Here is a 24,004-nt window from a genome sequence, read left to right as displayed (position 1 = left end):
GCCTAAATGAACACTGAAATAGGTTTTTCTTGCTGTAATCATTCCTCCTGTTCATACTGACCATTAGAAGATCCCTTCATAATGCACTTACAATGGAAGTGATGGAGGACAAAATCCACAGTCCTCCTTCTGTGTAAAAACGTATTTAAAAGTTAATCTGAAGCTAAAATCACTCAAATTATAAGTGCATTATGACATGTTTCAATGTTAATGTGGGCTCCTGACTGTTGTTTTAAGACAGACTTGAACAATTGCGAATCTGTTCTTTAACAAAGCACTTGAAGTTCAAAAGCAACAGAGTATTTAAAAACAATAAGACTAAAAACACTACATAATATACATGCATCTGAAAAATGTTGAAATTGTTCCTCACAAGATATCTAAGTCACAAAAAGGACGTTGTTGTGAGTGTTTGTCGTTGTTCAAGGTATCAAAACCTGGTGTTACCTGATCCTCAGTCATCCTTAGTAGAGGGATTGTTTGATGGACACCAACCAGGCAGTCCAAATTGATTAAGATCATGTTCGGATTGCTGCTCAAAGCTTTAATGATTGAATCAGGGTATTATATTAAATTATTTTGAAGTAAACAGTTTTTTTTTTAGGAAACTTCATCCAGCACCAGAAGACACAGAGATCAATATTTATTTGTTGTCATGTTTGTGTTCACCTGATCAATATAAGTCTTTTTAGCAGCTAAATGTTCGACTTTCTTCACCAGCTTGTCATTTCAATGTGCAGGTAGTAAACAGTGGACTGAGTTGATTCCTTTTCAAAGACAGTAATGTACACTGGAGCTGCAACTAACAATTACTTTCATTATTAATCAATCTGCCAATTATTTTCTTGATTAATTGTATTATTATAATTTCCCAGTCAAAGGTGATGACTTCACCCAAATATAATCTGAACACAAAGAAAAGCAAAAATCATCACATTTCATTTGAGAAGCTGAAACCAACTATTTGGTAATATGAATCGATTATCAAAATAGTCGCCAATTTATTTTCTGTCAATCAAGTAATTGTTGCAGCTCTAATATACAATAAAAAACACTCAAGTAGAAAACGTTCAAACAGCACAAATGGTTTATTTTGATGTCACAAGCAGATGCTCGTTTCTCATCACACAACTATAATCCACAAAACTGCGGTCAAGTCGATCCAACAGGTTTACATCTTTTCTTTTTTTTTCTTTCTTTTTTTTTGAGTTGTGGTGTTTGTTGTTTCTACATCAACCATTTCATCGATCACATAAAACACTGTTAACACCAAGGAGCCACAGTTTTACAAAGGCTTCACGACGGCGGTTTGAGATGACCGATGCTCAGTGACGATGTGATCTGGGTTTGTTTTTTTTTTTGGTTGTTTTTTTTTTTTTGTGATTTAAGTGTGAACGGCGTGACTCAACATTCAGTTAAAACAGGTGAACAGGTGAAGAGAATGGCTCAGTGTTTGGTAGAAAATGCAGTCGAGTGCAGTGAAACTTTATTACTGTTCGCATTGGATCAAATGGAGATCAAACGTTCACACACACACACACACACACACACACGCAGCTTTAAATTTTCTTCATGCTAACAAAATGTTTTGTCACTTAAACCAGGGATGACGTTCATGCTGATGGGAAAGTTTCCAAAGACTCCTGCAGGAATTTTGGCAAGTAGGAGTGTTTTTTTTTTTTTTCCAATGCACAGCTGAATACAAATATAAATGACACTTACTCATAAAAAATATGAGGTACTTTTAATTAATTATAAAGGAAAATGTAGTCTGCAGTAGCGTTTTTCTGATATTTGACCATTACAATATTCATCCCTGGTATAAATGAGAAAATAAGTTTTATGTGAATGTAAAAACCTTTGACAGATGAACTAACGTCATCCATCATGAAGCGATAAAATGAATTTACACAAAAATAAAAACAAATAAAATGTCATCAAGTTATAAAGGCTAATAAAACTGCTGCAGCTGAAACACACTATACAGCCAAAACAGGCTGCTTTTTATATATATATATATATATATTACAATTTATATGATACAAACGTTACGGTTTTAAAGTAAGAGGTGAACACTTCACACGCGCCTTTTAACAAGTACTGTAATCACATCAGTTTATTGAAAATCTCAGCTTATGTGGTCTTAAATGAGATGATGTCACAGTTGTATTTCTAAGTATTTCTGAGTTGATATTGTTAGAAATACCAGACAAAAGGCAGCTGAAAAGTGTTACCAAATATACAAACACATGGAAACAAACTGTGGGTGTTTGTTGGGAGAAATGTTCGTCATTTTTTTGTTACAAACCAGTGAAAAGCTCCACAAATCTAAAGCTAAAAACTTATAAAAGAAACAATCAGTTTGTAATGAGCTGTGCTTGTTCGTTTGTGTCACAGCTGTAACGCGTGACGCCTGTCGAAAAAACGCACACCGAGTACAACTACAGTAGTGCGACGGTTGTGCGGCAGGCGCCCAGGCAACGGAGCCCCTTATTACAACAATGAACACGTTTTTGTTTTTTTGTTTTTTTACAGACAGACACATGTTAAGAACAAATCCTTTCAAACGCACACACACATCATTACATCCCATTCACTTGAATGCAGCTTTGGCTGACAGTGTTTAGTGGCAGTGGGGAAGCAAAGCAGGTGACAGCGAACGCATCACGACACTCCTTAGAGATTTCACTTGTTTTAAAGTACCATAACAAATATGACACTGACAGGATCCAGACAACAACACTTTCAGTTTCAACACTAATGACTAAAGGGCCCTGCGATAAACTTACAAAAGAAGGTTTGTTTGTTTTTTATTTTTTTTACAATCATGTTCAGTGTTGGTACGACAGCAGGGCTGGGCATCACAGGAAATGTTTTGACATCAGTTCAGATCTTGAGTGTTTGCTTTGAATGAAATCAGATTTCATTACATGATGAAGTGAAACAACCTGCTTTTCTCCACATAACACATCATTTCATTATCTAGATACCTGCAATAATAAAACTTAAAACTCCCTCTAATGCTTTCTTAAACTTTACAGGACTCTCGTCTTGATGGGAGTTTGGTCCAGTTTTCACTGTAGCACCAAAAACATCTCCGTGACCAGTGTTTATAATGTTTCTGGACTCAGCTACTTCATGTATTTTTATGTGATTGTAGCATCTTTTGAATTATTTTGATGCTTAAAGTTTTGGTTTCTAGACAAATAAAAATTAGAGGCTTTAAGTTTGAGCTCTAAAAGTTTTTTTTTTTACTTTTACAACCAATAAATTAATTTATGTCTGAAAACAAGTCTTTTCATCATTATTCAAACCCACTAAGAACTTTTTTTTTTTAAAAAAAAAAGGTTTTTCACTACTTCCTCTCACCCCCCATGTAAATACAATTTTTACTTACAATTGTAGTCATTTAAAGTGCACAATTTTTTACTTTTATTTCTATTTAGCAAGTCATTAAAATTCACAAATAGCAGCTACATGCTTTCTTCCTTTTACTATTATTTTTGCAGCACATAATAAATGTAGCTGATGTATGCTAACAGGGGCAGATGATTACTCTGTCCTTCAGATTTTTAGCTGCTATTTGTGAATTTGAATGACTCGACTCACTAAGTAGACATAAAGACAGAAAAATTGAGCACAATAAACGAAGTCGACATCATAACTTTAACATCAATATTCCAACTCTCGTCTCCAAGGATTTCCAGCCTGGTCTAGATATCGATAACCACCGCTTGCTTACTATGGGCTTAGTTCCTGGAAATACTTCAGAGGTCAAAAAGGGCAACTAAAGGTCCATGTAGTCCTTTAAAACCGGTACAGCACCAAAAGCATCACGTATATACCGGTACCCAGCCCTGCCTCACAACCATTTCAACAGGTGTTGCTCTTAAGAGACGTACTTGTACAGAGCAGTTACAGAAACACTGAAATCACCTTTCCTTCCCGCACACGAGTCTTACCTCCACACGTTCCAGATAATAACGACCAACGTATTCACTGGTGAGAAGCCAGACTACGGCGGCGGCGGGGTTTTAAATTCAGTAGCTCTACGAGTCAGGAAGCTTCGCCTGCTCGTCCACGGCGGAGAGAAAACCACCGAGAGAAACCACAACGCTGCGACCAGTGAGGAGGAGTTTCAGTCTTTAGACAACATATCGGCTCTGATGAGAGACCGTCATTCATACCACATATCAGAGTCCCGGATAGCAGAACAGAACCTGAACATTTCTCACGGAAAATACAAGACGAGAGTGTTGCTTTAATTTATTTACAAATCATGTAAAATCAAAAATTGGTGCACAGATTTCTAAGTCCTCAGTGGCTGGAATTTATACAACATTAATTATTAAAATGTTTATTCTGGTGTACAGATGATCAAAGTTTAAAGTGATTCTTTAATTGAGATTGATTATTTGATATTTAAACGTCTTTACTTTGATTTTGTTAGTAGGTTACAATCACATATATTATGATAGTAGTAATTTAAGAATTTTTCTGTAGACATGTAGCTCTGAAAATTGGATTTTGCAAACTTAAATAGAAGTCACCACCTCTCCGCCGGAGTAAATCATGTTTTTTTGCTACTTTATACCCACAAGGAATCTTATTTTCACCTTTTAAGTCATTAAAAGATTTGTTTCCCTCTGATAAGTTTGCATTTTAAAACCGTAACCGCTTCCCTGAACGCCTGGTTGAGGTTGAAATGTTTGGGTTCGGTTTGTCCAGGATCATCATGATAATTAGTATGAAAAGTCTTGTTTTCAGGGGCTGACGTTACACCGGCAGTACAAGCGTATCCACACAGGAGAGAAACCAGCATCACTGCCAGAACAGGAAATGGTTTTTTGATGATACGCGCTTGGCGAGGACCGAACACACTCAGCCAATTACAGTTTCTTTATCCGCCTTGATTTCCTCTACAGAACGGGACCGTGAAAGAGTCGAGCCGAGCAGACAACAGCATAAATTATTCACCTCGCTGTTGGGTATTTTCCACACTCTTCCTCACACTGTGACGACTATGTACAGAAAAGCAACAAAACAAAAATTGTAACAGCTATTGGGTTGTTTTTTTTTTTTTAAAAAAAAAGGTGCATTTCAGTATCACGCAGACACTCCCGAACCTCTGAACAAGAGCAGAGTTTCATTCCAAAATATGATTATCTGTCATCTGACAAAACAAAGCTACTCTTATAATCTATTATAATCTACATATATTAACTTATATAAACAATTAGCAGGCTTTAAAGTGAAGGTGTCACCTGTTTTATGAGTTTTACACACATTCTTTGTTAGTATTGAATGTGTGTTGTAAGATATCAAACTATGAATATCAGATGCCAAACAAAACATTTTGGAATAAAACTCGAGAGGAAAAATCCACTTTAACACTGTTTTAAAAAAAAAAAACAAAAAAAAAAAAACAGCTGACCTAAATAGATAACTGGCCAAATACAACATAGTTTGTCTTGTCATGACATTACTCAAAGCTGAAAATGTTTAAGGAGCCCAGATTTAAGCTTCAGCCCCTTAAAATCAAACAGTGATTTTGCACAAATGTTAATCAATCATAATGAAATAAATCCATCACAGAAGAACAGATAATAATTTTGAGACCAGAATAGAAAGAAGAAACTGTTTTTGTAATTGTAAAAGTGAGGTTATTTAAAGAAAAAGGTTCAGAAAGACAAGATGAACTCCTGAAATGCACTAAAACACTAAAAACTGATTATATAAAACTAGTGGATTTTTCCTTTAAAGCATCAGACGGCCACCTTTTGTCCCAAACAGGAATCTGCTGTTAGTGGCACAGATTAGATTTACTGTGTTGTAGCTTAAATCAGCATCAAGCAGATATGTGCTGACAGGGTGAGGGAAGAAGAAGAAGAAGAAGAAGAAGAAGAAGAAGAAGAAGAAGAAGAAGAAGAAGAAGAAGAAGAGGAACCTCCCTTGTTATGTCTCTGTGCTTTTTCTCATCAGTGGCACACAGGTTGTTTATATTGGCGGTGGTGAGTTAGAGAGCATGACAGGCAGCGTGCACGAGTCATTTTCCTGCCTCGTTCCTCGGGCTGCGGGAGATCAAACACTGACCTCCTGTAGGCTCGGAAGACGGCTGTTAAAGGGTTTCATCCTCCATCGTAGAGACGTCGCACAAACGAAAAGCGAACTTTTCACAGGCGCCTCTGAAGCCTACTGACGATGAGTGTTTGATACTCTAGAGGACAGACTTTTGGGGTGGAGCGTCACTGTAAAGGTGACGGGTCGCAGGTGGGAGGTCATTTCTCCTGCAGCAGCGCGGGGATGTTGATGTTCCAGCCGATCGCCTGCCGGTCGAAGCCGCAGGTGAACAGGTTGCAGGAGGTGTTGTCCTCACACCAGGCGGAGCAGCACACCATCCTCCGGTGACCCTGAAAACACAACAACAAGACGACACAGCTGCTGTTAGACACCGAGGACAAAAACACGAGAGCTGTTGTGTGACGATAAACAGTTTTAGACTCCTGGTTGATATTGATGCGTTTATTTTTGGCTATTCTTAAAGGATACAGCTGGCTGTTTTCTATATTTTTCTTACTGTCAACAAATCTCATGTTTGGAGCCAAACCAACCATGAACTGATCTACTTTTAAGTATTGTGTGTGTGAATCCAAACCCTGATGCATCTTATTCCTCTGTGCTGTATAATGTAGTACAAAGTCAAAAGGTTGTGTTATGTAACACATCAAGCAAGTGAAGCTGTAAACAGCAAGTTACTATCTTATCTCTATTTTTACTCTGGAGCCGTTTCTAAACAAACTACAATAACCGCTGTCAACATCAGAGGTCTACAGCACAGAGGAATAAGATGCATCAGGCTTTGGATACTCGTTAGTAGATCGGTTCATTGTTGGTTCGGTTCTACACATGAGATTTGTTGACAGTAAGAAAAAAATATAGAAAATCACCAGACGAATCCGTTAAGACAGTAAATTAAAAATTCATTCTTTCAGTAAAACTAGTGACTCACTCAACATGGAAAACTTGATTCAGCCTTCAGGTCGGAGGTTCGTTTAAACTGACTCACCGCTAAAACATTATATATCCACAACGGAGAGAAAACATTCCCTGATACTCAGTTTTACCTCTAAAATATTGTTAAAAGGAAGAAAATATTAAGTTTCAAGAGGTACTGTCATCTAACTAATAGGTACTTGTGCTCATACTTTACTTCAGTATTTCCATTTTATATTACATTACACTTTTAACTCACTGTGTTTCAGAGGGAAATATTGTACTACTACTATACGCAACTACATTTATTTAGTAGTTTTAGTTACTGATGTGACTTTTCATGTAAAATATATCTTAAAAATATGATGCATCTTTAAAGATTGAACTACCCAACAGCATATTAAGTTATAAAAATAGTTCCACCTTGACAACATGAAATATTTCTTACATATAAGTATAAAGTATAACACTATGAAGAGCAAGTTTGATACTTTAAGTACATTTTGCTGCTAATACTTCTGTTCTTTTACTTGTAATGGAGTATTTTTATAACTGTTTTATTGCAACTGTTGCTTAAGAAAAGTGGTAAATCTCAACAAAAGCTCAAAGTATTATTATATGTATGGAAGCTGTGAAGGGCCAATCAGAGGCGTCTGCTCCTCCACTGACTGACCTGTCTGTTGCTCCGTGGGAGTCGAGCCAGTCGCACCCCGGACATGTCGAACAGCCGGACCTGCCGATTGTCGTGAGGAAGAGCGATGATTTTCTGGTTCACCGAGACGCTGATCCTGCAAAGAACAACAGTACCATGGTACGCAGGAAGTCAGATTTCTATGCAGTACATGGTATTATTTCTTTGATGTATAACAGACACAATATAAATTATAATAATAATTATTAACATTAATTTCCAATAGAAATATACCACATATGTCTCTATTGCTGCTCCTAAAAGAGTTAAGTATATTTGTTGAATGAGCTATTTTTATAATCCATTATCTGTTTAACTCTCTTATCAAGCACAACAATGTCAATAATTTAGTTCCAGCTTCTAAAATCTGTAAATTCAATATCTTATCTAATATGTTTTGGACTGCTGGTTACACAAAACATAAATTGTGGCTCTTTGGCCTCTGGGAAAATACAAAACTATCAATAGTCCAGTTCTGTCAGTGAATGATGACAAACGCTGGTGATATTTCAGTGCCTGTTATTCATCTATTGCTGAGTTTTCGTGTATCTGCAGGTTTTTCGGCTCTCGGACCTGTTGACGGCGGAGTCGGTGCGGATAGTTGCTATGGGCGACCTCATGTTCTTCAGGTCCCACACTTTGACGGTGCGATCGTCGCTCCCAGACACCACGTTGTCTCCCACCGTGAACACAGCAGACGTCACCGTGCTGGAAAAGACAAAACAATGTGTTGTTTTTATCAGACCAAAGATAAAGGAGGAAGAGCAGCAGCCTAGAACGTCACTATATCATTTGTTTTTCATGATTCAGATGTTTTAATTCCACTTGAGATGTTAATGTTTCTGTGCAACCACATTTGATTCGGTAACTCAGTTTAAGAGTCACTATTCTCTAATTAATACGTCTTCAACTGAACACCATATGGTTTTATGGTTGATTGCTTTCATTGCAAGAGTTTCTTTTGTGCTTCTGTTACAACTAAAGCCTAATAACCCGTCTCTGGAATAAATTAAATCTGTCAGTTTAATATATTTGCTGTTTCAAATTTAAATAATACTTTAAAATAGATTTTTGTCCAGATATATAACATGTACTATTCACAAATATTATTTGTCATCCTGTTTTTCCACAACATCTATTTCTGTCTGTCCTGGAGGAGGGACCTCTCCTCTGTTGCTCTTCTTGTGGTTTCTTCCTTTTTTTCCCCGTTAAAGAGGTTTTGGGGGACTTGGAGCCCCCTGAGGCAAGTTTGTGATTTGTGATAGTGGGATATACTGACTTGATGTTACATATTGGTTTGTCCAAATTTCAAACCATAATTTTCACCTGAGTGAAGTGAAAATAGTTGATATTGGACCATTTAATACCCACCAGACATGAAAGACAGTGTGTGTGTGTGTGTGTGTGTGTGTGTGTGTGTGTGTGTGTGTGTGTGTGTGTGTGTGTCTCAGACTGACTCAGTGTGTCCCTGGAACACGTTGACAGAGTGGATGGACGGGTCTCTGAAGTCCCACAGTCTGAAGGTTGTGTCTCTGGACGAGGTGACCACCAGTCGCTGGGTGGGGTGTGTGCAGCAGTGAGTCAGCTCCTGGTCATGGCCTGAACACACACACACACACACACACACACACACACACAAAGACAAAGACAGTGATAAGCATTGAGAAAATCCTCCTACAAACATCTGTGACTTCCCTCACACATTTCCTTTAATCCCTCCCTGTGTTTTTATCCAAAGAAAGCGTTTTACAATGTTCCTGCTGCTCACACACACATTCACACACACACTCACACACACACTCACACACACCCATTCACACACACATTCACACACACACTCACACACACACTCACACACAAATGGTGGCAAGCTACCATGCAAAGTGCTGGCACAACCAACAGTTCAGTATCTTGCCCACAGACACTTTGACATGACTGAATAGTAAAACATAAGTAGACTAGTGTTCAAATTACTAACAGCAACATGTATGTTTTTATATTGAAACCACTGATTGTCTGAATTTGTTTCTGTTATCTAATAATCTTAGATGTATGTATATAATAATGAATTTGACCGCTTTTATGTCAAAAAATGTGTTCCCTAAAATTGAAAAAGAAAAAGAAAAAGAATATAGAAGCTGACAAGATAACCGAATAATAAACTACAAACGTCTGTGTGTGTGTAATATCGTCCTACCAGTGAGCGAGTGAACCAGTTCAGACGTTTCCACATCGTACAGGTTGGCGGCTCTGTCCCAGGAGGCCGTCACCACCTGTTTGCCTCCCACCAGCCAATCAGCAGCGATCACCACACCCTGATGGCTGCGCAGCGTAGTGGTCGCCACGCGGAGAGAAGGGCAGTCGTTTGGACCGTCGACCTCGCCGTCTGCCTCATCTTTGTCCGAAAAGTCAACGTCGTCTTCACAGGGTGTTTGCTGCTGTCGGAGGGGGGGGGAGGACCAAAGTCCAAACGACGAATAAAGACGTCAGAAACTAAATCAGCAGCGCAGTAACAAACACACAACAGGTTGAAGGAATGTGGACGCTTACGCTGATGTCGGCAACAGGCTGTGGAGTCGGCAGCTGCACCATGTATCTCCAGATGTGAGCCGTCTGGTCTCCAGAGGCTGAGGAGGGTTTAGAGCGGAGATTGTTAGACAAAAGACAAAACCTTCCTTTAAATGTCACGTTTAAGAGGAATTTTACACATCAGAATCTGTTTAAAAAGGTGTTGGGACGTCCAAAAAGGTTGTATTAAGCCTTTTGTGTCTCCAGAGGGAGCTGAAAATTGCCTCAAGTGCGTCGCTTGGAGTTGAAGTCTAAAAGTTTGAAAGAAGTGAGGTTACCAGACCTCTGCAGCCCACTAAACTCATCTCCGCTGAAGGCTAGCAGCTCAAGGCTACATTAGCCGCTACTAGCATAACAAACCAGAATCTGTGCAGTGGAGCGAATTGAGTGGCGTTGCACTGTGGGTAATGTAGTGAGATCAGCTGTTTTCAGGTGAGTAAAGTAAAGACACTTCTCTGTTAAGTGTTATCATTCTGGTTAAAACTAGCAGTTTAAAAAAATATAGTATACATACATATATATATATATATATATAACCTTTAAACAGAAGAGAGGATTACCTGTTAGCGCCATCTGTTCAGTGGGGTGAAACTTGATGGAGTTGACTGTGGACAGAGAGACACACATGTATCACATCATTACAGGTTTACAGTTCGATCAGATGTGTTTTTATAAAAAAAAAAAAAAAAAAAAGATTTCTGACTCTACCTGATCCTTGATGACCCAAATATTTGAGGAGGCATTTCCCCGTCTCAATGCTCCACAACATAGCTGTGTGGTCTGTTGGAGCACATTACGGAAAAAACAAGAGATTTATTTATAACTTTTCATCTGAGAATTTCAACTATGCTGAGAACAGAAAAACAGAGAGAGAGAGAGAAAAGAAACCAAGAACATCGGCATAAAATTAAAGAAAAAGATCAACATTATCCCTCAACACAGAGAGAGTAAAAGAACAAGACAAAGAACAAAACAAGAATCACATAAGATGAGAAAAAATACATTTAAGAAAATAAACAAACCAGAGCAAGAGAGAGAGAGAGAGAGAGTGTACCTGCAGACGCGGTACCGAGCACCACAGGTTGCGTCCTGGTGACGCTCAGGTCCCAGATGCCGTCTCTGTGGCCGACATACTCCCTGACCAGCTGGCACACCGCTCTGGACGTGGTCGCTTTGAAACTGGACACAATCTGACAGCAACAACGACTTCATGTTAACACAGAGAGACTAGAAACTGACCGTCATGTCATCTAACAGGGTTCCTACACATTTTACTTGTCAAAGTTGTAGTTTTCTATATTATTTAATTGTGTGAGTAAATAGAACCATGTCCCACACTTACTTATATCTCAAATTGAAAGGTTTATTTGGTTAAAATGATGTATTTTCATTAACTCTTTGAGTCAAATCAATGGCTTTATATATTACTATTCAATAAGGCTCTTGTATGCCATTTGTAGCTTTTGTAACAGCTGTGTCAACTTATGTCGGCCTTACACCAAACGATTCAAACGATTTCACTGTCGCAGACAAATTTCCAACGTCAGAGTTTCACAAGAGTCGTCATCTAGATCGTTTGGTGTAAGGAGGTCATTAGCTGATGATCTTATTTGAATTTTTCCAGACTTTTCCGGACGTGTGTAGGAACCCTGGTCTGATAAAAGGGAGGAAAGCGAGTCAGCAGAGTTGAGGATCACTGAGGAGCTGCTCAGCAGGGTCCTTGTAGTATGCCAGGGGGCTAAGAAGCTTGACTGACAGCAGCGTTATTCATATCAGTCCTGGGTTCAAGAGGTTTGACCAAAAAAAAAAAAAAAAAAAAATCTTTACTGGTATTTGTTTTAACATTATTTGAGCCCTTGAAAGCTGTAGTGAGCTGTAACCTCACCAATCTGACACTCCAAGTGCTTTAAAACAAACACCATCAACAACCAGTCAACCCAGATCTGGTATCAACACAAATGCATTAAGTATCAGTACTGTATATTGCATTTATCATACAGGATTACTGTAAATGCAAGAAAGAAAGAAACACATAGAAGGAGGAGAAGGAGAGGGTAAAAAATAAATAAATACTGAGTTATAATCAGTTATTAATCAGTAATTATTATCAGTCACGTCAAGGTTTTGGTCAAGATGTTTACATTAAAGATGGGGATGATACAAACTGGACTCTGGGTTCGTTTTGGGCACAGACCACTAAATAAGTTCCAACTGAAAGGAAGCACGAGAGCATAAAGAACGACATCATTCATCTGGAAAATCAACCTCAGGCTACACGAAGGGAAAAAAAGCATCTCATTCAAATTTATAATGTTAAAAAAAAAAAATATATGGAATGAACAAATTAGAGTCGAAATAAAGGAGACAAAACTGACACTGAAGATATGATGAAAAATACCGTTGCTAAGCATGATGGGAGTTATTAATCAACATGGTGGATTCTCTTGTAAGATGCTTTATGGAAACAGATTGTTTTTCTGTTATTTCTATTCAATATAAGATGATTTTGCTAAATTCTGTTTCGTCATATAGCGAAAATGTAGTCTGGACTCAGAGGATGATGAGGAGGATGATGATGATGATGAATCCAGAACTCGTTCAAACAGTAAAACACTGATGCAAACATGTTGTTTCTGACAAAGCAGCAACAGGGACTGGAAGGTTTAAGGAAACGCAAAGCGGCCGCAAAAAAAAAGCTTGAAGGAAACTGGCCGAGCAGAGAGACTGAATGCAACCAGCAGTTAATGCTCCGCAGTATGAAGCGTCAGTGTGCAGTCTGCCGTCGCCACGTCCAGATTTTGCTTGTTTCACAAATCACTGAATATCTGGGGTGGATTTTGAAACTAATTTTCCAAAGGCTTAAAAGGTTTAATATGAAACTGTACAGTACTTATTTCAACTTAGGTTTTATTTCTGTCATCTTTTCTATCTGAGAACTAGTCCGCCAACAGATTATTTATTGGCAACTATTCTGATCGATTAATTGTTTAATCTTTTCTAGCAGAAAAGCTTCTTAATCAGGAAGATTTGCTGCTTTTTCTGTCATATGTGATAATAAACTGAATATCTCTTTTAGGAAATTGTGATGAGCATTTTTTATTTGGATCTGACATTTTATTTACCAAACGATTCATCCAAAAAATAATCAAAAGATGAATCGATAATGTAAATAATCCTAAATTGCAGCCCTACTATACTCTATGTGACAAATTACTGTGAGTGAAACCAGAAATTAAGATCTTTGTTAATAGATTTAGCTAAAATAGCTCTTAAAGCTCTGCAATCTAGTAAACTATTTCGATAATCGAATAATTGTTTAAGCAATTTTTTGAGCTGAAAGGACAAAACTTCACTGGTTCCAGCTTCCCAAATGTGAATAATTTTCTAGTTTTCATACTCCTCTATGATAATAAACAGATTATATTTGGGTTTTGGATTGTGATCAGACAAAACAAGACACTCTGGAGAGTAACCGTGGGCTCGGATCACACAAATAACAGATTAATCATGAAAATAATCGTTAGTTGCGGCTCTAATCTACAGCAATTTTTTTAATGATTAACATTTTTAGCAATTTTACAAAAAAAAAAAAAAAATGTAAAAAACAAAGAACAACAAAATCTGATATGGCCGAGCTTTCCTGCAGACCGCACACTCTGTCACAATGGAGCGATGTAGATCTAAAGCAGCCAACGAATGCTCTTCCACCTTTTTTTTTTTAAATCAATCAAGGCACGAAAAGCATTCTGCAGGAATAACTGCTTCATGTTAAAGATGTCTCCATAGTGTACCATTATGTGAACGCCAACAAGTAGCTCAATAAAAACCAAAGAAGGTGCAACTTAAAAAAAAAAAAAGCCTGTTAGTGAGATAATAAAGAAATGTTTGTTTGTTTTTTATCTCACACAGAAACTGATAGAAAAAGCTCCTACATTTGAATGACCAAGTCTCTTGGGGAGGGAGTGTCGACCCCCTGGCTGGGCTGTTCATGCATATTGGCACACAAGGGGGGGAGAAATCAACAAGTTACCCATGAGTCTCCGCCCCACAACTCCCAACTGGTTACGCTGAAGTTGCGGGATCCACCTACTCTGGCATGGCAAGAATTTGAACGAGGCTACGAGCAAAACAAAAAAGGTGGGAAAAAAAAAAAAAAGAAGAAGAAGACAGCAGTTCTTTTCTTTAAACATTTACAAGTCAGGTTATCTTCAACTGAAGAGCTGGAAAAGACTTACCAATAAAACCTTTTCTTTTTTTGTATTCTGCCTTCCCTGTTACAAGTCAACATGTGCATCTTCAGCAATGCTTTGATTAATAAAAAACGACTGATATATATACACACATACATGCACGCAGACCATGCAAACAATTATATGTATTACACTTTCTAATTTACAACTTTCTGGAGAGTTATTCTTTTTTTTTTCCTCCACTGGCAAAAAATAAAAACAATATTTACCTTGCTTGTGGAAGCCTTGTAGGTCGTCTTTAGTTTTTGTGACAGCTGGCTCGTGCTGTGACTCGCTGTTGATGATTAAGAAATGATAATGAAGATAAAAGAGCAACAATAACAAAATACTTTAATCTAATCTAATAAACACACATGACTCACCTTTCGTTTTAAGTGCTCCTTTGGCTAAATCTGCCCCTTCGAACGTCTGTCCTTCTGCAGCCAAACGATCATTCAGTGTTTCGATTTCTCTGCGTACTGAAAGTCAAACAGATGATGTGTTCAAGGACTCGACAGCAGTATGAATAACAGCACCGTGCACAGATAAAACATGTGACAATGAGTGTATAGTTTCCCTGTGATGACTGAAGACTTCCAATAAAAGAGTTTTGTGCAAATTGACTAAACACTTCTAACATTTTTTATGGGTGCAACTTCTCAAATGTTATGATTTGAAGCTTTTCTGTGTCAAACATGACAGTAAACTGAATATCTTCATATTTCAGACGGTTGATCAGATAAAACAAGACATCTGAAGACATCTAAGACGTTATAACTGGCATGTTTCACTATTTTCTGACATTTTATAGACAAAACTATGAATCATTTAATTGAGAAAATATTCAGCAGATTAATCGATAATATAAATAATTGCTACCTGCAGCTCTAATGCTGATTACTATAAATTAAGCTGCTGTTCCGGTTACATCAGTTGTTTTTGACAGCAAGGAAGAAAAATCCATAATACAAATAATAATTCTGTCAAAGAATATCATGTTGACCGACTTTTATCCTCTTTTCTAAATATATTCTTTCTCTTTGATGACATAATCAAAACAATATCTGATCCAAAATGTAGCAGAAATGATTCTGCAAAACACCTGATTTTTGCAGCCATAGAGCTTATTATTGTAGCCTCTAGATCAGTGGTCTCCTAAGTGGAGTCCGGAGACCCCCAGGGGTCCTTGAGGGGGTCCCCAGCAGACAGAGGAATCATTTATTTTCACTATACTTCCATCCATAAGTAACACTATGACAGAAAGTATGACTATTGTGGTCATAGGTTTCATACACTTCCTGTAATAAAAGCAATTTGATCTTATCAGATGGAGACGCTGGGACAAAATCTCATCAAATGGGGGTCTGTGGTCTAATTTGTGTCAGTTTAGGGGTTTAAGCACCACTTCTCTAGAATAGAAAAATAAAAGCTGTGTTCATCACCCAGACTGGCTGAAGAGATCTGGATGGAAAAAAAAAACATTTTTCTTCAGCAATTACAGTCCAAGTGTCTTTCAACGAGCCATCATCATGACTTACATTCCAGGTTTTCAATGTAGAGGTTCTCGAACTCCCTCTCGATCTGACTGAACAGGTCCAGCAGATTGCTCCTCAGAGACAGAGGCAGTTTGGAGTCCTGCAGGCAGAGAACAGGAGAACGTTAAACTACGTGGAAACGTGTGTTCATCACTGAGGAAGAGTACTTCAGCTGTGTGGGGTCACTGTTTCAGTTCAGATACCGAGTAGAGGACTGGTTGTAACGTGTCCTGATTTATTCATGTGAAGTAGGGTGAAGCTGAAAAAGGGCATTTTTATAAACTAGAAAAAAGGAGACAGGCCTATTTGTTTAGATATAGTTGACTGGGAGCGACTACTGGTGGGTGATGGAGGGATTTGATGCCTAATATTATGTATTATCAAGATGAGAGTGAGTTAAACCTGCATTAACAGATTTACAGATTAACAGATGTGCTTATTTTCAGTGGAAACACAACATGTGTGATTGTGTATCATCAGCCTTTAAGCTCATATGTTGAACTCGTTAGCAAACAGTTGCTTTATTTCCACATCCAGCAGTTATGGAGCAACGTTATCATTCATCTGGAGTCGTGTTTCTGTCCACCTGGTGAATGTAAGTCCAATATTCACTCTCTTTTAGCTTCTGTTTTTACTCTCCACCAACTCCTGAGGGAAATATCTGGCTCTTTAGCTGCTAAATGCTCCACTATGTTCACCAGCTAGTCTACAACTAACTGTGTCTGTTTGCTGTTTGGTGCTGAGCAGGTAGTGATCAGTGGGTTTTTACAGTTTCTTCTCTGAAAACGATGCTATGAGAGCGCTGAGAGTGAACCAAAACAGTAAAGTTGCAGCACATTAACAGCTTATACACTGTTATTATGAAAAATATTGATTATAGCTGCTTTAGGAATATAAACATACAAATCCTGATGCCATCATCAATAGAAACAATGTTACTGGAACAAACAATAAAAAATCTATCACACAATAAAAACTTGAGGAAAGAAATAAGACGACTCAATAAAAGGAAACAATCTGTAAAAGGGTTTTGGTGCACTGGTGCCCTAAAAAAAGTGAGTTTTTGAATTTGATTTACTTTAAATTGTGCAATGTTTCATGACAGGTAAAAAGCAAATTATATCATTTATATTTGTTCCATATATCCTATTTTAAAATCCACATATAACCTGTGGTGTGATGTGGATTTAAACTCGATGATGATCAGGAAATGAAAAGCTGACACTGCCAATTAAGAGCACATCATTCACAAACAATAGCCATATTTTTACAAAGCACATTAGTTTGCATTGATTTTGATAGGTTGCTCATTATGTTCCATAGTTGCCCCACATATTTACACTGCAATCTGTCTTTTTATAATTACCTTTCAAATTAAAAGGATCTTTGTATAATTGATTATTTACATGAACTTTTCACCTATTTAAACACATTCAAAATGAACACATTTAAAAACATATTTAAGTAGGCTTTAACAGTAGCGAGTCAATGTCACAACACATCATTTATTACAGTCTGGCTGTGAGAAAGTTGGCAGCAGAGACACAAACAGGAAGTGGGCCATATGCCCTCAAAGCTTTGCCAATTTATGATGAAACTGCTGCGTGTTCAGAGAGCTGTTTGTACCAGAGCGCCGGGTTCTCTGCATTATGCACCCTTGCTGCTAGTGGCGATGTTTTCTAAAGAGCTCGAGTGAAGTGTGTTGTTAGCATTCACGGGCTGATGTTGGCAGGTTTGTGCCACATCAGGACGACTGCACAGAAGAAAGACGTGTCTGAGGGGAAAGGCTACAGCGTGGGGGATGGTACATGCTGCATAAAGCTTTGCATACATGGACGACGGATTAAAAACAGATTGATGGTCTGATAGTCATATACAGAAATTTCTTCTTCTGTTTATAAAAAGGGAAAAGGGGCTGGGAAATATATCGAATTAATTGGATTAATTTGGATTTTTTGTTTTTGCACAATGTGTATAACGTTTAAATCATGAAAATTGAGTTATTTAATATACACAAAAAGGTTATTTTGTAGTTTAATTGTAGCTGCTACATTAGCTGTTTTGAGTCACGACAATCCTGCAGACTGTTTGGTTTCACTACACGTTCACCTGCTGCAGTTTACGGGACTGTTTCAGGTGAAAATGACTCTGACACTGATCTGAGCTCTCGCTTTGTGTTTGTTGACGACGTCTCGTCTCTGGTTACCAGAGTTAAAGCGCTGGGAGTCGACTGAACAGTTTCCAGACTCTACTTTGTTCAGTTTGTCTCTACCTGTCGGGTAGTTAACGCTAGCTAGCAGCAGCCTGCAGGTATCACACAAAAAACAGCAGATCAATTAGTGAGATGATCTTGCTGCTCTATCTGTGCTGAAACTGATTATTAAACTGGATGTGCTCTGTTGACAGTCAATATTTATATGGGATAACATGTATTTTATGTATAATGGTGACAGCCTGCAGGTAGGGCAGATCTTTTATTATTCTTACACAAATTGACCCTAACCTTCCAGGATTTTTGTCCATATTGCCCAGCCGTAGGTCATGATAATGTGTCATTCATCTCCATTGTAAAGGTTTAGAAAACAGGAACAACGTTGATAAGTTTACACAGTTTAACAGAAATCATCTCCAACACTTGTTTGTGTTTTTTGAGTTTAACCGAAACAATCACAGAACTTAATCTCCGGAAAATCTCTGTAGCTGCTGTAGCAAACTGCATAAACATAACAGACTCACTTCCTGACAAGACAAGACAAGTGACAGTGCAGGAGGCTCCTCGGCCTGATCAATGCTACTCCGAGCAGTCTACGTTTCCTAAATCTTGAAATTGAAGGTGATGAGTCATGTTTTCATGAACTACAGTCATCAAAATGGATAGAAATATACGGTGTGAGCATCAGAGGAGGAAATTCGAGCAAAGACACGTGTATCATGCTTACTTACATTTTCAACTCTCTCTATCTCTCACCATCAAAATCTCAAAATGACAGGTTACTAAACTTTCCCCGGTAACAAGCTTAGTGTGAGTCATGTACCTCAAGTCTACTCGTCCACTTTAGCAAAATAAAACCTTTTCAAAGTGTGAGTGAACCTTAATTTTCTGTTGCTGGATGATCAAGAATATTACATTTTTAAAAAGGGGAAAGGATGCAAAACGGAGAAAATACTTACAGAACCACCAAACAACACCTCGCCTCAGCTCTAATCGAACCTCATTTACATCGAACCTAAACTACTGGAAGCTATCTCTAAAAAAACTACGGAGGGAGTTGAGCTATTATCTGAAGCGCTGAGGGCTAAACACCTAAAACTTACCTCCATTCTCATGAAGGATTCCAGATTATCAGAGGACTGGAACCATAAAGGACCAGAGTGAAAACACAAAAAGTCATGAGGAAAGGATTAGACTGCTTTTAATAACGTTCAGTTAGGAATGGCTCCTTTGCAACTGGCCAAAAAAAAATCCTTTACGCTCCTTTCACTAAAGCTGCACGATTATTCATGTTCTATAAATCACAGTCTCCACAATGAGGAAATCTAAACCTTGCAGTAATAATACAGAATACAATGTCAAGTGCATTTATGAGCTGTCAAGAAACAATGATGTTACAGATCTTCCTCTATTCATGATTAATTGTAGCACTCAAAATATCCTAAAAAAAAAACAAAAAAAAACAATCATTCAAGTGATACAGATTCACAAGTTTAAACTGTGATACTTCCTCAAGTGCAATGTAGTCTGTTCTTAATCCCTATTTTCTCTTGGTTTACCATCATTTCAAGTAATTAACTGCATATATGTGGCATCCAAGGAGTAATTCAGATCCTAATTAGCTGGGCAGAGTTTCTCTGATTCCTGAGAACCAGGAGTGAGAACCACAAATCCACCTCGGCGAAGTGCAAATGTCTAAGCCTGTTGTGAATCCATCTGTTTTAACCAGAAAGTTAAAATAACCTGACAGCAATCATGATATAACTGTGGCACGCTTTAAGCCAGTAACAATATAAACCACTATGTGCCCTCTAAACGGATGCATTAAAACCTAATTGGCTTAGGCTTACAAGTAGAGTGCTTATGGGTGCTGACTTGCAAAGCTAATGATGACAGACAGGAGAAGAGTGCAGCTGGAAATATAAGTGGCTCTTATATACTTTATCTCCACTTTTTGTTTATATGCACAGTGTAAATGAGCCAGTCATCACCTGTCCCTCCAGCATGTCTCTCTGCAGGCCGGAGCGGTCCTGCTCGGTGCTGTTGGTCCTGCGGATGGACAGGCTGTGAGACTTCCTCTTCTGCTTCGCCTGGCGGGCGGCGGCGCTGCTCCCGCTTTCCACCGGCATCCTCCCTCCCTCCTTCTAGGCCTGATGTAAGCACAGTCTGAAAGTACAAAATCAGATGGAAGAAGGGTGACTGAAGGGTCAAGAGAACAAATCCTGGTTGAAATAATCTCGGGAGGGGAGGGGAGGGGAAGAGGGTGGGGGCTCTAACTCTCTTCACGCAACAAGTACAGTCTGTGGAAAACATAAGGCGACTGTGGTTGCGCTTGGCAGTCGATGCACTTGGCAGCTTCTGTGTGTGAATGTGTGAAATGAAAAAGTGAATGAGCGTGAAACGAGAGTGTTCGCCAAGGCTCAACAAACTCCCACTGGGTGCCTTAAGGTGAAGCAACAGGGACCACTGGGATAGAAACTGAGAAGTGTGCAGCGATGACGCAATCTCTCTTCTTCCCATTTCTACAAACAGAAAATCCTCTGCGTACCAGTGTTTTGTTGATCAGAGGAGGAAGCTGAAATGTTACAACTATGGCGGCAATACGGAGAAAAATTATATCTTATCTGTTGAACTATGAAGCAACAAAATCACTTCATGTTCATCACAGTACACTGTAAGAGCAAATGTCATCTTGTCTTTTAAATCTTCATCTTCATCAGTCATTTTTACTGTAAATGAATCTGCCGATTATATACATACACTGTGAAAGATACAGATCATATGTTCTCAGAGCCTAAAGTGACGTCTTCAAATAGTTTGTTATGTTGGACCAACGTGAAAAGATATTAAAGTTATGGATTAAACTAACGTTCATCTTTATCATTAATTGTTTGTCGGGAAATTGTGAGAAATGGCCATCACCTTTTTCTAAAGTCAAACGTGAACATAGTCTATATTTAATATCTGCAAACATGAATTCGAATGTAGTTTAGTGTTTTTAACCTCAGATTAATATTGTGTATGAATTAAAATAACCTTTGAGGACAAAGGAGGAAATAAAACAAAAAACAGCTGACATTTTTTTGAACATTTAAAAATAATAAGGAACTGAGAAGTATTTGTTTTGATAAAATGCATGTTGGATTTGTACAATTAAGATGGCAAAGAAACTATCTTAAAAGTATGAAAAATGTGACATCTTGAAATATTATTTTTATATTTTTATAATTAGATTATCATCATTGTATTTAAAGAATCATTCAGAAGAATTGTAAGTTTATATTTTAGCAGAATTAATGTGAGCAACTAACTTGTTCATCATGATTTATAATGCTAGAATATCCTACACATCCTCAATCATCAATAACTTGCACACTCCCAGTTGTAACTGCAATTCATACATTCATACAAACCTGTCTGCTGTAAGCAATGTTATTATCCATTAATATGTGTTTATGTATTTAAATGAGCATCAGCGGGAGGGATGTGTGTCAAGTCACTTATGATTGTCATTTCTTCAACATGTATACCAACCATTAGCAGGAGAATGAGGGATTAATTGTTATGGATGCTCATATAACATTAATGACAACTTAATCCTGTCTCCTGCTGTCATGTATTAATATTTGCCCTTGAGCCGACATACAGTAAGAAGGTCTCTTCATCCTAATAACATGTGAATCATGCAGTGTTTTTCTATCACTAGATTTCCTGTAAACAACAGGAACATTAACACCTCCGTCATCAGTTAACACATGACTAAAGAAGAAGTGGAAGAAGTATTCAGCAATGTAAAAATACTCCATTACAAGTAAAAGTATTATGAGCTTGATGTAGTTAAAGTATTGCAGTAAAAGTAGTGGTTTGGTCCCTCTGACTGATATATTATTATATATGACATCATTAGATTATTAATAGTGAAAAATCAGTGTTAGAGCAGCATGTTACTGTTGTAGCTGCTGGAGGTGGAGCTAGTTTACACTACTTTATATACAGTTAGATAGTTTAGTCCAGTGGTTCCCAACCTAGGGGTCGGGCCCCTCCAAAGGGTCAGCAGATAAACCTGAGGGGTCGTGAGATGATTAATGGGAGAAGAGAGAAGAAAAAATAAAGTTCTGACACACAAATCTGTTTTCAGTTTTTGGGCTTTTTCTCTAATCTTTGATTTTTGCTGAAATATTGGATCATTTGAACATTTATTGAAATGAAAGCATGTGAGAAGTTTAGAGGGAAAAATCACTATTTGGTGGAGCTGTTAACAACTCATAGACATGTGAAATGTGACCCCGACTACACACTGCTTTTTGTAAGACGTCAAAAGCCAAAAAGGTTGGAAACCACTGGTTTCATCTTTAACAATGTGTTGTATTTCAAAAGCTTGTTATATTATCCATTGTGTCAAATCTTCATCTGAAAAGTAATTAAGGCTGTAAAATAAATGTAGTGGAGTAGAAAGTACAATATTTCCCTCTGAAATGTAGTGGAGTGGAAGAAGTAGCATCAAATGGAAATACTCAAGTTAAGTACAAATACCTAAAAATCGTATTTAAATACAGTATTGGAGTAAATGTACTTAACGTTACAGTTAGTTCCTCTTGCTGACTGATGTGACCTAAGGATGTGAGGGCAATGACAAAACCCGTCCAGCCTACATTGTGTTACGGTACATTTCGAAGATAAAACACAGAGAGAGAGCGAAAAATAAGAATGAATACAATTCCCTGACTGAAAGTGAGAGCCAACATTAAGGAGCCCAGACAATGTTATCCTTGTTACAGCGCGATAAGCTAAGCAAAGCTAACGTTATCCCCTATTAGCTGCTGGTACCAATCATGCTAATAACGGCTAACGGTAAGACAACCTGCCAAAACATGGAATCCAACTTACCAGAAAGTCTACAAATACAACGTTTTATTCCGGGATATTGTAGGAAATGTCGTCCTTTCTAACATTTTCTCCAGTGAGTGCGAAGGCTACGCTGGTTTTGTCCAGAAATCCGTGTTGACAGTTGACGAGCTCCGCTAGTTTTTTTTTTTTAATTTCTAGGACGGGGAAGTCATAACCCGCCCTACTCTGTCTCTGATTGGCTCACCCTGATATTCCTACCCAAGCTCTAGCCAATCCCACTCCTCATGCTTAAACCTAACCAACACAACCAACGAAGGTAATGAGTACTAGCCAATCAGAGGCAGAGTAGGGCAGGTCATGACTTCGCCGTCCTAGAAAAAAAATTTGACCGCCTCCGCTACGCGAGAAAAGATAACGAAGCCAATTCCGCCCCGGGGTTTTTGGCAATAAAAGCCCAAATCTGGAAATGAAATCGACGTGAACCAAACTCACCTCAAAGTGCGTCAGTTTCTTCTTTTTTAACTCACTGCAACATGCCAGCGCTTTACACAACCAACTTTAAGAGGTTTTACACAACAATCACATCTTCCCGTAAATTCGGCATATTGAAACCTTCACAGAGAATTAGGAAATAAAATCAAATAAATCATCAATTAAATTAATTAACAGTCGCGCATCATATGTGAGGATAGTTCATCTAGGCAGACAGTGTTTTATTAACCCTCCTGTTGTGTTCATTTCATGTTAATTTATTCTGTGCCCAGTCCAAAATTATATTATAGCTGATTATTAATCCATAATAATACATATATATCACCTCATGTTGTGTTAGATCTTTTTATCTTGTGAACATTACAAGAGTTGAACTTCTGTTCGCTATTTATGGCCTGTAGGTCTCATTGTATAAAAGCATAATGTATTGATTATT

At 38.0% G+C, this 24,004-nt stretch overlaps 1 protein-coding gene across 4 annotated transcripts; it reads right to left on the bottom strand.

Annotated features, from left to right (window-relative positions):
* Positions 1–1,069: 1,069 nt before the first annotated feature.
* On the bottom strand, positions 1,070–23,281 carry LOC122993281 (WD repeat-containing protein 37). Of its 4 annotated transcripts, none has more exons than XM_044367301.1 (15): positions 23,116–23,281; positions 20,220–20,394; positions 16,020–16,116; positions 14,865–14,960; positions 14,712–14,776; positions 14,488–14,523; positions 11,307–11,442; positions 10,961–11,032; positions 10,813–10,857; positions 10,235–10,311; positions 9,882–10,122; positions 9,142–9,283; positions 8,258–8,392; positions 7,667–7,781; positions 1,070–6,410 (listed from the first exon to the last, which is right to left on the bottom strand). In XM_044367301.1, exons 2-15 carry the CDS (start codon positions 20,355–20,357, stop codon positions 6,279–6,281), a joined length of 1,527 nt encoding a protein of 508 aa, XP_044223236.1. In that variant the 5' UTR covers positions 20,358–20,394; positions 23,116–23,281; the 3' UTR covers positions 1,070–6,278. The 4 variants fall into 4 exon arrangements, with proteins under 4 accessions (XP_044223236.1, XP_044223237.1, XP_044223238.1 ...); XM_044367302.1 differs by having other exon boundaries at positions 9,882–10,119; positions 23,116–23,280; XM_044367303.1 differs by lacking the exon at positions 14,488–14,523 and having other exon boundaries at positions 23,116–23,280.
* Between the last annotated feature and the right edge of the window lie 723 nt (positions 23,282–24,004).

Source organism: Thunnus albacares, chromosome 12, assembly GCF_914725855.1.
Source record: "Thunnus albacares chromosome 12, fThuAlb1.1, whole genome shotgun sequence".
NCBI classification, from domain to species: domain Eukaryota; kingdom Metazoa; phylum Chordata; class Actinopteri; order Scombriformes; family Scombridae; genus Thunnus; species Thunnus albacares.
This window is presented reverse-complemented; position numbering and strand designations above follow the sequence as displayed.

Coding starts and splice junctions, on each gene's coding strand:
- LOC122993281 (XM_044367301.1), bottom strand. CDS start 20,357: ATGCCGGTGGAAAGCGGGAGCAGCGCCGCCGCCCGCCAGGCGAAGCAG. Junction 10,858..10,960: donor TTTGGGTCATCAAGGATCAG/GTAGAGTCAGAA, acceptor CTCTGTCCACAG/TCAACTCCATCAAGTTTCAC. Junction 10,312..10,812: donor TGAACAGATGGCGCTAACAG/GTAATCCTCTCT, acceptor AACCCTCCTCAG/CCTCTGGAGACCAGACGGCT.